Source organism: Melospiza melodia, chromosome 27 (assembly GCF_035770615.1).
Source record: "Melospiza melodia melodia isolate bMelMel2 chromosome 27, bMelMel2.pri, whole genome shotgun sequence".
Taxonomy (NCBI): domain Eukaryota; kingdom Metazoa; phylum Chordata; class Aves; order Passeriformes; family Passerellidae; genus Melospiza; species Melospiza melodia.
The window spans coordinates 9,009,215-9,025,491 of record NC_086220.1 but is presented as its reverse complement, the minus strand read 5'-3'; the positions used below and the strand labels follow the sequence as shown (position 1 = coordinate 9,025,491).

Genomic DNA, 16,277 nt, shown 5'->3' with positions numbered 1-16,277 from the left:
GCTTGAGGGGAAGAACAATTTGAGTGCTCATTAATTTATTTCGCAAAGCAGCAAAAATTAGAGGAGAAAAATCCAATTTAATGTCTTAAAAATTAAAATATATCCCTCCCATCACCCAACCTCATGGACACACATAGGCAGAGACCACCCCGAAAACACCCTCAGCAAAGCAGTAAATGCAGAAAAAAAACCACAAAACTCATCCAACTTGGCAGCATTTATGTAGAAAAACTTTATTCCAACTGAAGAACACTCAATTAGTCACGAGGAGATGGAGAGAACAGGCTGCTGGTGGCACTGGACACCCGAGTGGAAGACGTGCAGGACCTTGTGGGCAAGGACTAAACTCCTAAAAAAAGCTGAGTTTCTCCACATTTCACTTGTTTTCCACCAGCTGCCAAGGCTGCTGAGGGCACTGGGGTCACCCTTGGTACAGACAAACACCTTTCACGACTTGAGGGCTCCCCCAAGTTTCAGAAAACCATTTCACAGAAAGGAAAGAAACATTATGTGAAAAACACAGCTCAAGAAACACACAACAGAGCAAAAAAACATGGCAGGTGAGAGAGGCTCTGCAGGAATAGCTAAAACCAAATTGCTGGCACCCAGCAGGAGGGAGGAAAGGGAAAAAGGAAGGAATGAAAAACCCAGAACTGCCAGGTGAGACAAAAAAAAAGAGAAAAATTTCAGTTCAAGTCAGAACTTGCAAGTCTTGTATCTGCAAAGGCAGAAAAAGCCACAAAGAACAGATAACTAAAGGAATTCCAAGGTTTCTGAGTTTTTCTGAGGAGGACAAGACCTTCCACACCATTTCTGAGCTGTCAGGGGATTAACACTTGAATCATCTCTGTTGGCTCAAGCCCACTCGGGCAGCTCTGCCAATTTAACTTTTGTTTAAATTAGGCAAAAGCCTGTGGCTGCAGCAAGCAAAAGAGAGGAAAAAAAAACTAATCCCAAGCATGAAGGCAGCTAAAAAGGGACAGCCAGACCAATAAAGGAGGCAGCTGTAGGAATTTTGGAGCCACAGCAGTGACCTGCCTGAGGGGGCTGAGCATTTTTATTTTTCTTTTTTGGGCGGTGGGTTCTCAGTGTGTGGGTGGAAAAGGCAGTGATGGGATCTACAGGAGCATGGCTGAACACAAAAATCAACCTGTGTGTCTCAAAACCAGTGTTAAGTCAATCTGAGGGCTGAGAGGGAAGAGAAGGAGAAAGACTAAAACCAGGGGGAAGTTGCCATTTAGGATCCTTGACCTTCTGGATCCACGCTTCCTTCGGGATCTTCATCGTTGTAGATGTTCTCTGCCTGCAGGACAGGGATGGAGACACTCAGGGAGCAATTCCCAACCCTCTGCACAGGATTCCACCCCCAAAAAGTTCTGGTTATTTTTGAAATTTGCAGGTATGGATCACTCATCCTTGATTTACATTAAAGCAGCAACACAACTTTATCCATAAATCCAGGAGTGAAAAAATATCCTGTAAAAAGGGATCTGCTAAAGGAGAGTGCATGCAAAACTCACAAATGAGTTTCAATTTGCAGGTATGGATCATCCATCCCTGATTTACAAACAACTTTATCCATAAATCCAGGTCTGCAAAAATATCCTGTAAAAAGGGATCTGCTAAAGGAGTCCATGCAAAACTCACAAAAGAGTTTCAATTTGTAGATATGGATCACTCATCCCTAATTTACAAACAACCTTATCTATAAATCTAGGAGTGAAAAAATATCCTGTAAAAAGGGATCTGCTAAAGGAGAGTCCATGCAAAACTCACAAATGAGTTTCAATTTGTAGACATGGATCACTCATCCCTGATTTACATTAAAGCAGCAACACAAACTTTATCCATAAATCCAGGTGTGAAAAAATGCCCTGTAAAAAGGGATCTGCTAAAGGAGAGTCCATGCACAACTCACAAAAGTTTCAAGTATTTGTTTTACTCAGCAGCACTTTCTAGAAGAATTACACAGAAAGTTGCCAAGAATAAAATTTAGAGATAAACAAAAAAAAAAAAATTGGAAAATGGTCTTGTCAAAGGTCAAGATTGTTTTCCAAAACCTTCAACAGGCCAGCAAACTGTTCCTGTTCACCAGCACCCTTTTCATCTTTGGAGAATGAAATCTCAAATATTCCTTAAGACAGTAATACAGAAACCTCAATTTCATCCTTGGTTCTCACACAGAGAAGGGAAAAATTTCCTTCTGCACCAGCACTTCCTCATTTTTAACACAAAACATCTCCTGAGTATTTGGAAACCATTTCTCTGACCAAATCTAAAGGGGATTCCACTGCTACAAACTGGGGAATTCTGAGGGCTGTAAAGAAAAGCAGGAATGCTGAAATCCAGGAATTTCAAGCCACCCAAAGAACTCACCATTTGCCAGACTTGCATGATATTATCTTCTGATACAGAACAAATGACCCAGGGCTCATTGGGATTCCAGGAGAAATCTGAGATCTTTGCAGTGTGACCACCATGGATAAACTGGGATTGGGGAAACGAGAAGGGGAATGGTTTGAAATTTGTACTGCAGGGTGAGTAATAAGTGAAATGAATTAATGAGAGTGAAGAGGCTCACCAAGAGCTCTGGGGGACCATCCTCAGCATCCTCAGGGGATTGCTCCTCTCCAATTTTACTGCAAAAAAAAAAAAAAAAAAAAGAGAGGAAACAAAGGAAAAAGGTGAGGGTTGGGGGTTTTTAAATTTGTTTTTTGAGGTGTGATGGAATTAATCAGTAATATTTTGAGGAATTTGGGATTTACCTCAAGTCCCAAACATTTAGCCTGCGGTCTGTGCCACTGGAGGCCAGGATGGTTTCATTATGAGGAGACCACTGAACCTGCAGACAGGGATAAATTTAAGTTTTTTAATTTATTAAATTTAATTTAATAATATGTTTATTAAATTTAAAAGTAAGTTTTAAAAAGCTGTAACATAACACTTCATTTTGTGCCCTGAAAGCTTTACAGGAACTCAATTTGACAGCAACACAAATAGTGTAAATAACATTCATCACAGGAAGACTTGGGAATATTCACACACAAAAAAAGCCATTTCACCACAAAGTGCCACCTGGAACTTGTCCTCCACCAAAACCCACGTGGTTCCCAGTGCAAACAGCTCCCAAGGGTATTGGCTGCTCCTTATCTCAATCAGGATTGCACAAATAGGAGCCACAGACTCCTTCAGCAGCAGGCACAGCTCTCACATGAAAAGAAATCACTGTAATTAAGCTTAACTGCCCAAAAGCTCCCATTTACTGCTTCTGCTGGAGATAAAGCTCTCCAGAACACACCACTCCTAATAGGATCACAGGATTAGGCAGGAACACAGAATTCTGCCCACTAATGTGGCATTTCAGGATTCTGTGATTTTATGTAGACATAACACAGTCTGAACTGATAATCCCTCCACCAAAAAAAAAAACCTTCTACATATTTTTCCTGTGATTAAGGCACGAGTTGGAGATGGAAATATTGAATCTGCTAAGCAGGTGCTGCCCATGGAGTGAACATTCTCTATTTCCAGCAGCAATTCTCTTTTGTCAGAGGGTGTTAAAGCTTCCTGCAGGTCCAGGCTGAGGAGATGCAAACACTGCAGCCATTTCCCTGGGCCTCCTGCCTCAATCTGCTGCCATGAATAATTGAATGGACTCTGCACTGCTCCCATTTCACCCTCCTGCTGTGGTGAAAGCTCCACAGCATTTCCCTGATCCCTTTCTGGACTCTGGGAGCTCTGCAGGTCCACAATAACAACACCCAGAAAAAAATAAAATAGTAGTTTTTAAATGTAAAAATATTGTGGAAGAACTACTTTCCTTTTCCAGGCTGCTGAGTAGAAGTGAGTCTGTGAGGATAAAAGATAAATGCTTTTTTTATACCTGAAATATTTCATCTTTATGTGATTCAAAGGAGTGCAGCTTCAGTTTTAGGTTCCTCAAGTCCCATAGAGCAACAGTCTAGGGGAAAAAAACAAAAATATTTTGTTGAAGTCACCAACGTGGATTTCCACCCCAGAAAATGAGCAAGGATGCTGCAAGATGCAGAAATACCTTATCAGCTGATCCTGTGGCCAGGATAAACTCACTGTAGGGGTTGAAGGAGAGGCAGTTCACCTCAGCTGTGTGAGCATCCACGGAATGGCTGGGCTTGGAGGTGTTGTTTGACCTGGTGTCCCAGCTGGGAGGGCAAAACATGGAATTAACCAAGGTTTGTGCCTCATTTCACTGATTATGGAATCGTCTGTACCTCATTTCATTGATTATGGGGGCACTGGGGTCACCCTTGGTACAAACAAACACTTTTTGTGACTTGAGGGCTCCCCCAAGTTTCAAAAAATTTCACAGCAAGGAAAGAAACATGATGTGAAAACACAGCTGAAGAAACACACAACAGAGCAAAAAACAGAGGTGAGGGGCAGAAAGAACTTGTGAAGGGCTTCCCCCACTTACATCATGAGCTTCTGGTCATCAGCAACAGATCCAAAGAGGGATTCATGGAGCAGGTGCCAGGACACATCTTCCACCACGGCCGTGTGTCCCGTGAAGATGGTCTTGGCATCCACCACTTTGCCTTCTTTGGGAACAGCACTGATATCCCACAAGCAAATGGTCTTTAAAACAACAAAAATGTAAAAATTTACATCTTTAGACTCTCTTTCCTTCCTCCTCCTCAAACCCAGGATGCATCCCACAAACAAATGGTCTTTAAAACAACAAAAACGTAAAAATTTACATCTCCAGATTCTCTTTCCCTCCTCCCCTCCAAACCCAGGATGCATCCCACAAACAAATGGTCTTCAAAAAAACAAAAACGTAAAAATTTACAATTTTAGACTCTCTTCCCCTCTCAAATCCAGGACGTATCCCACAAGAAAATGGTCTTTAAAACAACAAAAATGTGAAAATTTACAATTTTAGACTCTCTTCTACCTCAAACCCAGGGAGCATCCCACAAGCAAATGGTCTTTAAAACCACAAAAATGTTAAAATTTACATCTTCAGACTCTCTTTCCTTCCTGCCCCTCAAACCCAGGATGTATCCCACAAGAAAATGAACAAAAATATTTAAAATTACATCTTTAGACCCTCAAACCCAGGATGTATCCCACAAGAAAATGAACCAAAATATTAAAAATTACATCTTTAGACCCTCTTCCCCTCAGACCCAGGATGTTTTTGCCCTTGCCAGGGCACAGCCCTGCCCCGGGCACTCACGTGGTCATCAGAGGCACTGAGCAGGTGCCCGCTGAGGTTGGGGTTCCAGGACAGCCCGTACCCCTCCTTCTGGTGCCCACGCAGCCGCAGGTCGGGGTTGCACTCTCCAGAAGGATCTGGAAAACAAAGCAGGGTGAGGATTCCAGGGCCTGGAATCATCCTGGAATACCTGGCATAAAGTTTGTTCAATTTACTTTAACCCTCCATGATTTGGTCTGAGTTGCAGCTGCAGCTCAGCTGTTACTGCTCAAAAAACTCAGAAATACAAGGTGGGGTATTTTTCTTCCTCTCATCATCTCCAGAGGTGACAAAAACAGTGGAAGTGCAGGAAAAGGTTTCCTTTCCCAAGGATGCATTTGGATTTACCTGCTTAAACTTCATACAAAACAACCTCTTGAATAAACACCCACACATCCCTAAAATCCCAAATAAGGGGCAACCCACACCATTTTTAACTCTTTTTTGAGTGCCCACACAGACACAAGTCAGGGTTGCACTCCCCAGAAGGATCTAAAACAAGGCAGGGTGAGGATTCCAGGGCCTGGAATCATCCTGGAATACCTGGCATTAAGTTTGTTAAATTTACTTTAACCCTCCATGATTTGGTCTGAGTTGCAGCTGCAGCTCAGCTGTTACTGCTCAAAAAACTCAGAAATACAAGGTGGGGTATTTTTCTTCCTCCCATCTTTCTAAAGTGAGGAAGGCACTTCTGAGTCTCCACACAAGCAGCAAAAGGAGTTATTTTAAACTATTATATTATAGTTTATTATAACTATTATATTAAAGTTATTTTAAATTGTTATTTTAAACAATCTTGATGAGTTCGTAGGTAAAGGACTGTTAATATATTTAAAGGATATCAAGGGAACAGCTCAGCTGCCCACCAAAGCAATCATAGTTTCCAAGAATTCATCTTCTACCACCTGAAACACCTCACAGTGAGGTGATAAAAACAGTGGAAGTGCAGGAAAAATTTCCTTTCCCAAGGATTCATTTGGATGCTGTTTAAACCTCATACAAAACAACCACTTGAATAAACACCCTCACATCCCAAAAATCCCAAATAAAATGCAACCCACCCCATTTTTAACTCTTTTTTTGCCCTTTGGGGGATGAGCTGCTGCTCTGTGAGCACAGACCTGGCTTGGAGGGGTGTTTGGTGTAATCAAAGACCAGGACATCACTGGAGGGAGTCTTGGTGGCAATGATGCAGGGGTTCTGGGGCATGTAACGGGCTCTGTTCACCTCTCCCTCGTGGTTGATCTTGATCTCAATCTCAATTTTTCCACTTACTGAGCCAAAGCCTCCAAACTCTAGGAAAAAACAGAGTTGGGAATAATAAAAGTCAGATTCAGAACAAGGCACAAAGAGTTGGTTCAAGGTTTGCTACCAAGCTCTCAGAATAGACAAAGCTGTGGTAAAAACAAATTGCAATTTTAGGACTGTGATATAATTTGTTACAGCTCCCTTGTCTTTATATATAAAATAACTTAATAATTCATAAACCTGCAAAATTTGGGTAAAAAGAACGGACATTTGGATTATCTGGACATACAGATTATTTTAGAATTAATTTAAAATATTTTTGAGAAATACTGATACAAAATATAAACATAGATTTGTTAGACAACTCTGTGTGCATAAACAACTTTAAGAAGCCCAAAGATCAAAATACTCATTGCACAATCCAACCTTGCTGTAAAAAGCAGAGCAAACATTGGATCATGAAGGACTTTCACCAGGTGGAAACACTGATTCAGCCAAGCAAACAGGAGAAATGTCTGACTTGGGGCAGCCACAAAGATTACAAAGCATCAAATTCAAGTCTGATACATGGAATAAAACAGAATTAAAATATAATTTCACCCCAGAAGGGCTGGACAGCAATCAGGCAGCAAAATTCACAGACAAATCAAGAATGTTTGCAATGTTACACCCCTCTGAAATAAAAGTGTTCTTTTACATGAGTTTGCGTAAAAATGTTTTACATGACTTCATATAATGCAAATGGGGTAATAAAAATACCAATTAAAAGCACTGTGTGGGATTCAAGGTCAGCTCCTGAGAAACAGGGAAGGGAGAGGTTTTTCCACACAGAAATATTTTTGCAATTAACTCTCTGTTTTCATCACTAGAAATATTAGATTACACATTCAAGAAACAGAGAATTTGTCTATTAAGGAGGTACCACTTAGAAATAAAATTTTTTTAGAAGTAAAATCTGAACTTTGCTGCCGGAACCTTAGGAAAAGACAAATTTTCTACTGAGAAAAGAAGGGGAGGATGGTTCAAATCCCCTTTTTTTGGGCTCTCACCTCCTTTCTCACTGTCATAGTGGGAAGCATCAAACTGGGCATCGTCGTTGGGCAGCTGCACACTGGCAATCACCAGGTGGTTCTGCTCATCTGAGGTGTGGGTGCCCAGCACCAGCCTGTGGATGCTGAAATCTTTGCCTTCAGGTCTGCAGGGGAAGAGAAACAGAACAGGGATCACCAAATGTCCTCCCTGTGAGGATGGGGAAGTGCTGGCACAGAAGTTGTGGCTGTCACATCACTGGAGTGTCCAAGACGGAGCTTGGAGCAACCTGGGACAGTGAAAAGTGTCCCTGGGAGAGTTTTAAAGTCCCTTCCCACCCAAACCAGTTTGGGGTTCTGTCATCTCACCCTAACAGTCAGCCCAGTGCTGGGTTTGCTGTTTATTCTGCTTTCAGGGGGTCCCTTTACCTTGTGACATCAGGAAGCCACTGAGCAGTCAGGCTGGGCCACTCCAGGGCATGGGTCATCACCAGGTCATAGAGGAAAGGAGTGTTCTTCTTCCATATCTTGTACTCCTCGTTGATCACACGCTCCTCCACGGCATCATCAAAGGCTGCTGGAGTGGTTTTTTAATAAATACATACAATTAATGATTTATAAATGGATTTAGGAATCCCACTGTGGGCAGAGTCAAGTAAATCAATCACACCCTGGTTTGCTATTTGCTCTATTGGAGTAGTCACTAAATGGTTAAAAATCCCCTGTTGCACGTGCTAATCCTTTTCCTGCATATATGGCTGGCAATTAATATTAATTATGTCAAATTTCATGCCTGGAAGTGTCCCAGGACAGGCTGGACAGGGCTTGGAGCAGCCTGGCATGGTGGAAGGTGTTCCTGCCATGGCAGGGCTGGGATGAGTTTAAGGTTCCTTCCAACCCAACGCATTCTGGGATGATTTTGATGATGATATTGGAGCAGCACAATAAAATTCTGAGACTCAGAGCATAGAGAGACAAACCCCAGTGTTTAAACACAGCAGATCCAACAACTGCTGTTAACAGACCGGTCTGGGTGCAGCCTTGAACTACTTATTCCCAAAATCCAGTTTCCCAAGGCTCCTTCTGCTGCCTCGTCGCTCTCCAACACTTTCTCAGCCCATCTGTCACCAGCCTCCGGTGCAGAGAAGGCGACGGGCAGAGCTGGGGGAGCTCACAGGCAGAACGGGGACACCCCTATGGAAATGGGGACACCTCCATGGAAACGGGGGGACACTTCCATGGAAAAGAGGGACACCCCCATGGAAACGGGGGACACTTCTATGGAATGGGGGGACACCCCCATGGAAACGGGGGACACTTCTATGGAATGGGGGGACACCCCCATGGAAACGGGGGACACTTCTATGGAATGGGGGGACACCTCTATGGAAACGGGGACACTCCTAAGGAACAGGGGGCACCCCCATGGAACGGGGGGATGTCTCCATGGAAATGGAGCTACCCCACGGGAGCGGAGCGGAGCGGAGCTCACCCATGGAACGGAGGCGCACCGGCCGAACCGGGGCACCCTCAGGGCCGGTGCCGCCTCTTTGTCCGCCCGCTCCCCCCGCAGGGCACGGCCCGGCTGTCCCGGCCTCACAAACCCCTCCTAGGGGCACAGGCCTGGGCAGAAGCTCCCGGTCCGGGCCGCTCTCCCCGCTCGGTGCGGCGGGCGCGGGGAGGCAGCGGCGGCCATGACCGAGGGGGGCCCCTCAGGCCCCGCCCCCGCGCGCCCCCTGGCGGCGCCGCCCCGCTCCCCTCACGCCGCACCGACCGCGGGGGGGGGGGGCACCGCGCGCCTCACGGCGAAGGCCGCGCCGCCCGTACGGAGCCTTTACCTTCCTTGTCCGCCATGGCGGGGCCGCGGGGCGCTCGGCGGGGCGGGCTGGGCTCGGCGGGCGGGCGGTTCCGGCGCTGCCTGCTCCGACCCCTCCGGCCGCGGCTCCGTCTATTGTTTCCTGCCCCCGCTGCGTGCGGCTCCCGGCGCCGCGCACCCCTTCGCGCGCCAACGCCGCCCAATCAGCGCCCGCCGCCGGGAGGCGCCGGCCAATCGGAGGAGGGCAAGGGGGCGGGGACGGGAGCGCGCGCGGCGGTCACGTGGGCGGGCTCCCCGCGGGAGCCGCCATTTTCCGGAGCGCCCTCAGCGCGCTCTTAAAGGGGCCGCGCCCCGCGCTGAGGGTGGCGGGTCCCGGTTCGGTTCCGTTCTCGCTCCCGGTCCCCGGTTTGGAAGAACCGGTGGTTGCGGCTCCTCCGGTCACCACAGACGTGGGCAGAACGGATTGAGGCAGCACTGGACCGGAGCGGTGCGTGTGTGGGCCGAGGCCTCCTTGCAGGGCCGCCCTGACACCATCGCGGATCCTCGGCGTTATTAATTCTCTGTAATCACGAATATTTTCCCTTTTTCCACAATTCAGTGCCGCGGTGAGTTTTAGAGGTGTCAAATTTGCTGGTTCTGCTCGGCTGCTGAGGGTAACTGTCCCCAGCTGAGGTTTAACAGGTTTAAAATCAAATATCAAATCAATTTCTGCGTTTATTTCTCAAGGAAGTTCTCAATTCCTGCCCGACTTCTCAATTTCAGACTTCTCTCTTCAAAACACTTCGATTTTAGCAGAAATTAAAAATTGGAAATGCTATGTCTCGTTTCTAAGCCTTGGAGTAGGAACTCCTGTGTAAAAGTTAAGGGGTATCTGTAAATTATTTGTGTTGTTTGGGTTTAGCTGTGGATGATTCTTATAATGTATAAAATATTAAACAATGGTTATGATGTCTGGAAATCTGGAGAGGAAAATTAATTAGCCTGAAGTTAATTAGGTTTTTCAGTTTGTGTCTGTTGGATTTATAAAAGAGGAAAACAGCAATTTGTGAGAATCTGACTTTTCAATGGGGGAGTTGATTCAGTTCTTTTTGTTTATTTTATTTTAAAAATCAGCCAGAAAAGGAACACAGGAACTCCTGACACTTGGGTGACAGCTGGATTTATGCTTTGAGGTTTGGAGGTTTAAATGCAATCTTTGACCTGAGAGACCATAACTTTTTTCCCTAAGAAAAATCCTCTGGAAGGTTTTTGGGGCAGTGACACTTCAGGTGTGTGATGTACAACGGGCTGAGCGCCTTAAAAAAATTAATTAGAAAATTAAAATTTACCTAAAGCATGGAAGTTTAATTCACTTTACAGCTGTTCCCATCAGCTGTATTCCATTATTTATGAATGAATGGAATTCTCAGTGTACACAAGGAAGAAAAAACACAGAAAAAGACTTTGACTTTTTCTTGCCCCCAGAAAAAGTCAAAGTCCACAACTCCCATAAGGAATATTTCCCTTGGCTCTGCTGAGTGCACAAACATCAGATTGAACTCCCAACTTCCCCATTTCCCAGTTTGCCCCAAACCACCTGAAATTACACAAATTTAGCACTGAGAGGATCCCTCCTTGTTCTCCGCAGGTTGAATCACTCTGGGGAAAGCAGGAAGGAGAATTCAGGCTCTGCCCAGCAGCAGAAGGGAGGGATCCAATTCCTGTGGAGCCTCAGCCATGGCAGCTGAGGACAGGGACTACAACCTGACCCAGGAGCAGAAGGCTGTGAAGGACAAGTACCCCCCTCTCTGCAAGAAATATGAGTGTGAGTATTTGAATTTTTGTTTAAATTAATTTTTCAATTTAAAATTTTTCTTTTTAAAATATTGTTTTCTAAAAGTTAAAAGTAATTTAAAATAATTTTATTTGAAAATAAATTTGAAAATATTTTAAAATATGAATTTAATAATTAAAATTAATAATTTTAAATACGCACCGTGGGTGTGGCAGTGCTGTTGTGAGGACAAGGAAGATAACAGGAAATTTAGGAATGAAAAACCAAATTTCTTCACTGTGCTTTTCTTATTAGGGCACTAAAAAAAAATCACAATGGAAATAAATAATTTAAGTGTCACCATGAAAACTTTTCATCCTCTTAGCAATTTTTCTGTCTCTCGTGTAGGAAGGGACATTCAGAATTGTGCTGGTTTTGTGTGTGCTGTTTTTACTCTGCTTAAAGATTTTTATCTCCCTTTTTCCACCCCTGAATGTCTCCTAAGAGGATGTGGGTGGCAGCTCAAGGCAGGGGACAATTCCCTCCTGGTTTTTGTGCCTGTCTGGAGGCACAGCCTCTGTTATCTCTGATATAATTTATATTTTTAGGCTGCCTTTATTTGACAGAAGTGCAGGAATTGTGACACACCACAACAGCCATGCAGTTTCCATAACTGCAGGAGGTTTTCTCCCTCTTTTGCATCCAGAGGAATTTGTTTGCTTTAGAGACTGTTGTTGAGATCCTTTAATAGTGTGTGATCTCTTCAAGCAGCACCAGAATCATTTCTCATTTGAAATGAACGTTTATTTCCCATCCCAACTCAGTTCTGCTGCAAGTTTGCATTTCTTTCATTCCTCTGAATAAATATAAATGAGGTTCATGAGATGTTAATCATGCTCCATGAGTAAAGTTTGCATTCTATTTTGTATTCCATTCTGTTTTAAATTCTTCTCTTAGCATAATGGCTGCTTTTGGGTGTGGACAGGTAGATTTCCTCACTGAGCTGGAAATATTTGCAAATCTCACCCTCTGCATGACTAACTTTTAGTTTAGCATAAACTCTTTACTCCTGATGAAAGTTTCTTTTTATTGCAGTTAACTTGTGGAAGCCATAATCCCATTAAACAGTTTTTTTTGGCAGAAATAATCCAAAATTCCACCTCTGTTAAATTTTTTTAATATACTATAAAATAGATTTATCACAGCTACAGATGAATGTAAAAATGCTCTGTCAGAAAATCAGATATTTATGTTATTTCTTTTTTAATCCTCGTGTTATAAATACTTTTGGTGACATCATTCTTTTTCTTTTTGCTTCCCCCCAGATTTGGATCACACAGCAGACGTGCAGTAAGTGTGGGCAGCTGGGATTTCTCAGGGTGACAAATTGATTATTTCTTACTGTGCTTGAAGCCTGGAGGAACAGCCAAGGACATTTTGCAGATGTGGAGCTCTGAAATTTCACTCACTGCCTGCTTTGACATGGTCAATTTTGTTCCTGTTCTTGGGACACCATAGAATTATGTTTGGTTTCTTTTTTAGTATCTCAGTTGTGCTTCTGTGTTATTTGAAAATGTCTTTTGAAATCTCCTTTTAAACAAAATTTCTTCAAGGTTTACTTTTGTAGACCCCAATTAGCCACATGAGGAGAGAACTTTCTTGGCTGATAAAGCATTTCTTTTCCATATTCTCCCAAGAAACTCTTCTAGAGTTTCTAACTTCCTAGAAAAATGAGGTGGTTTTTTGTTTGTTCCATATTCTGATTTTTCACCTGCATGTGAGTTTGGGGCTGTTTCTTTTTGGTGTGCTCCAGAATTTTATTGTAGTGATTTTTCCACGTGTGTTTTGATTCCAGTGATTATTCCATGTAGTTTTTTTATTCCAGTGATTATTCCATGTATTTTTTTTATTCCAGTGATTATTCCATGTGTTTTTTTTTTATTCCAGTGATTTTTCCATGTGTTTTTTTGATTCCAATGATTACTCTATGTGTGTTTTTTGATTCCAGTGATTACTCCATGTGTTTTTTTGATTCCAATGATTACTCTATGTGTGTTTTTTGATTCCAGTGATTACTCCATGTGTGTTTTTTGATTCCAGTGATTATTCCATGTGTGTTTTTTGATTCCAGTGATTGTTCCATGTGGGTTTTTTGATTCCAGTGATTATTCAATGTGGGTTTTTGATTCCAATGCTTACTCCATGTGGGTTTTTTGATTCCAGTGATTATTCCATGTGGGTTTTTTTATTCCAGTGATTATTCCATATATTTTTTTGATTCCAGTGATTGTTCCATGTGTGTTTTTTGATTCCAATGATTACTCCATGTGTGTTTTTTGATTCCAGTGATTGTTCCATGTGTTTTTAGGCTCCATGCCTGGGGGGACACGTTGGAAGAAGCCTTTGAGCAGTGTGCCATGGCCATGTTTGGCTACATGACAGACACAGGCACTGTGGAACCTGTGGATACAGTGGAGGTAGAGGCAGAAGGTGAGGTCTGCACTTCTTCTGTGGACAGCTAAAAAAGGGAGAAAAGCACCAAAAATCTCAATCTTTACACATAGCCTTAGTGCAGTTAATGAAAATATAATTAAACATCATTATCAGAATCTCCTGAACATCTCAGGTGCTTTAAAAATGTTTTTTTTTTTGCTGAGACAATCTCTGCTTCACACAGGGCATGACCTGTTGTCTCTTCTCTTCCACTTCCTGGATGAGTGGCTGTATAAATTCAGTGCTGATGAGTTTTTTATACCCAGGGTGAGTGTTCTGGATTCAGCTTTTTGCAGTGGGATTTTAAGGGAAAAAGGAACATGAAAAATACAAGGCCAGGCTGGATGGGGCTTGGGGCAAGCTGGGCTGGTGGAAGGTGATTAAACAGTGGGAAATTACCTTTGTAAGTGGGATTTAGTGGGAATTTCTGCCTGAAGGTGGAAGATGTGACTGACACAATTCTCCCACTCTCTGCAGGAAGTGAAAGTTCTTCACATTGACCGAAGGCACTTCAAAATAAGATCAATTGGGTGAGCTAAAACCCTTGGCTGGAAATGGATTGTGGGCTTTTCTTGCTTCCTTTGGGGCTTTAAATGAAAATCTCACTCTTCTGTGCTCATCACTGAAACAAATTCTAGCATTTGGTAAATATTACCTAAATTACAAAACCTCTCTTGTATTTTTTGCCTTTACAGGTGGGGAGAAGAGTTCTCTTTAGAAAAACACCCACAGGTAGGAAGTGATTCTTCTTTTTCCATTTTAGGGAGAGGAGGTGTGGTGTCCTGTAAATCAGAATCTGAATTCTGCAGAGATCAAAATATAAATGTGGCTGAAATACCACTGAACTCAAGATCTCACTTCCTGCATGGTTTGGTGAAACTGTCCCTGAAACTGAGCATGACATTTCCTCCAAACTCAGCAAATTAACCCAATTGGCTTCCTTTGTATGATGTTGATTACACAGAAAATCAATTTATATTCACAATTTATTGGTACAGATTTCTGCTTAGTCAGGTTTTGCTTTTTTCTTCTCTCTTTTTTTTCCTAAAGAATTGTTAGAAGCAAAATCTGATGTCTTGCTCTGTGTCATTTTTAGCAGAGCAAATGTTGATGGTCTGTCAGAGGTAAAAGAAGGAATTTGTGATATTAAGAGGCAATAAAATAAGGGAAGAGTTCCCTTTTCACTGTTTGACCTGGCCATTAGTGTGGCAACTTCCTTATTCATCAGAACAAATATAGTTATAGCTTTTTTGGGGGGAAAATGAATTGATAGCATGAGAACTGGGGGTTCTGAACTGGTAAAAGTGATAAAATTCATTTCTAAATTATGTTTTGTGTCTCTTTTCTAGGGCACAGAGGTCAAAGCCATAACTTACTCAGCAATGCAGATCTGTGAGGATGAAAAGCCAGAAGTCTTTGTCATCATTGATATTTAAAGGAAGAAAAGTTTGGTTGAGTGGATATTGGTCATCAGCTGGCAAAAGCTCCCTAAAACTGTAATCCCTGTGGGAAAAACTCAGGAATTGGCCAGTTAAATCAGAAATTGAAGGCAGGGAATGTCAGAGTGTTTTCACTGAGACAGAAAATAAGAATTATTTGAGGTTTGGGGGGATGGAGAAGGAGAGGTTTGTACAGGTTGAAGGAGTCCCAGGAATGCTGGCAGCTTTTCAGGCTGGTACATGTGCTAAGGGCAGTATGAAATACAGAAATTGGTGGAGCTGATAACTAAAATACTCCCTTTTTGCAGCCTGGCAGGAGATAATGTTCATCTAGATTGATTTCATTTGCATATTTCATGTTCTAATTCTGAGCTGAACATCCCTTCTCCATATTACATAAATCCAAAATAGCTGCAGTGGCTCAGATGTAATGTGGGGAAAAAAATATCTGAGTGTTTAAAATTAGACACTTAAAAAATGATGCCAATTAAACAAACAAACCACCACATCTTTTAAGGTACTTTAAAAAGAAGTCATGCCAGCAGGTGGTGCTGAATTGCTGTAAATAAATTGCCATATGAGCTCTTAAAACATGTGACTGTGTACCTGAAATCCTTTTATCACCTGTGATAACTCTAAAAAGTTGGCAGCTTTGCTGCTGTGCTGGAAGGGAATGGAAAGGGATGTCCCAGGTTCTCCTTGGGTTCACTCTCAAATTCTGAAAACTGAGTCTTTTTTAAAAAGCATGGTTTGGATCAGCCTAATTGTCTTTTAAAAAGAATAATACAGACAATCCTTAAATGTCAAAGGATTATGGACTTGACTGAATGAAAATTAATCAAAAATTATCAAAAGTGTGTTGTTTTTATTTTAAATGACAGGATGGCAAATGTGCATTGCCTGCTGTTTTAATTTAATTTAAATGTGAGGAGCATAGGCCTGGCCTGCTCTGTTACCATAAATGCTTCAAGTGCCTCACTTGTGCTGTCTCATTTTGTAAAATCATATTAAATAGTTCTGGTTTTATTTCCATGCTGTACAGACTGAGGGATAAAACCTCTCTCATTTTTTAAGCAAGCCTCAATGCCAAAATAAAACTTGGACTGAAACATTAATGGCTTTGTGAGTGATCTTGACGGGTCAATTCAGACACAAATTAATTATATTTGTGCGTTGTTCCTTGTTAAGGTGTGCAGACTCATTTTTATCAGTAAGAATGGCAACATGCCAGTGTAATGGTACAAAATAAATGTGATTTTTGACA

The 16,277-nt window shown here is 42.5% G+C and overlaps 2 protein-coding genes across 5 annotated transcripts; one reads left to right on the top strand and one right to left on the bottom strand.

Annotated features, from left to right (window-relative positions):
• Positions 1-208: 208 nt before the first annotated feature.
• On the bottom strand, positions 209-9,454 carry RBBP4 (RB binding protein 4, chromatin remodeling factor). 3 transcript variants are annotated; one of them, XM_063177690.1, is made up of 12 exons: positions 9,351-9,454; positions 7,942-8,089; positions 7,534-7,679; positions 6,358-6,531; positions 5,219-5,334; positions 4,454-4,614; positions 4,055-4,181; positions 3,884-3,961; positions 2,766-2,842; positions 2,582-2,639; positions 2,377-2,487; positions 209-1,303 (listed from the first exon to the last, which is right to left on the bottom strand). In XM_063177690.1, the coding sequence occupies exons 1-12, from the start codon at positions 9,364-9,366 to the stop codon at positions 1,238-1,240; spliced, it is 1,278 nt and encodes a 425-aa protein (XP_063033760.1). In that variant the 5' UTR covers positions 9,367-9,454; the 3' UTR covers positions 209-1,237. The 3 variants fall into 3 exon arrangements, with proteins under 3 accessions (XP_063033760.1, XP_063033761.1, XP_063033762.1); XM_063177691.1 differs by having other exon boundaries at positions 7,942-8,086; positions 9,351-9,417; XM_063177692.1 differs by lacking the exon at positions 9,351-9,454 and adding an exon at positions 9,005-9,022.
• Positions 9,455-9,650: 196 nt separating this feature from the next.
• On the top strand, positions 9,651-16,277 carry ZBTB8OS (zinc finger and BTB domain containing 8 opposite strand). Of its 2 annotated transcripts, none has more exons than XM_063177392.1 (8): positions 9,651-9,815; positions 10,956-11,132; positions 12,407-12,431; positions 13,450-13,571; positions 13,759-13,841; positions 14,052-14,104; positions 14,270-14,306; positions 14,924-16,277. In XM_063177392.1, the coding sequence occupies exons 2-8, from the start codon at positions 11,045-11,047 to the stop codon at positions 15,008-15,010; spliced, it is 495 nt and encodes a 164-aa protein (XP_063033462.1). In that variant the 5' UTR covers positions 9,651-9,815; positions 10,956-11,044; the 3' UTR covers positions 15,011-16,277. The 2 variants fall into 2 exon arrangements, with proteins under 2 accessions (XP_063033462.1, XP_063033461.1); XM_063177391.1 differs by having other exon boundaries at positions 9,651-9,933.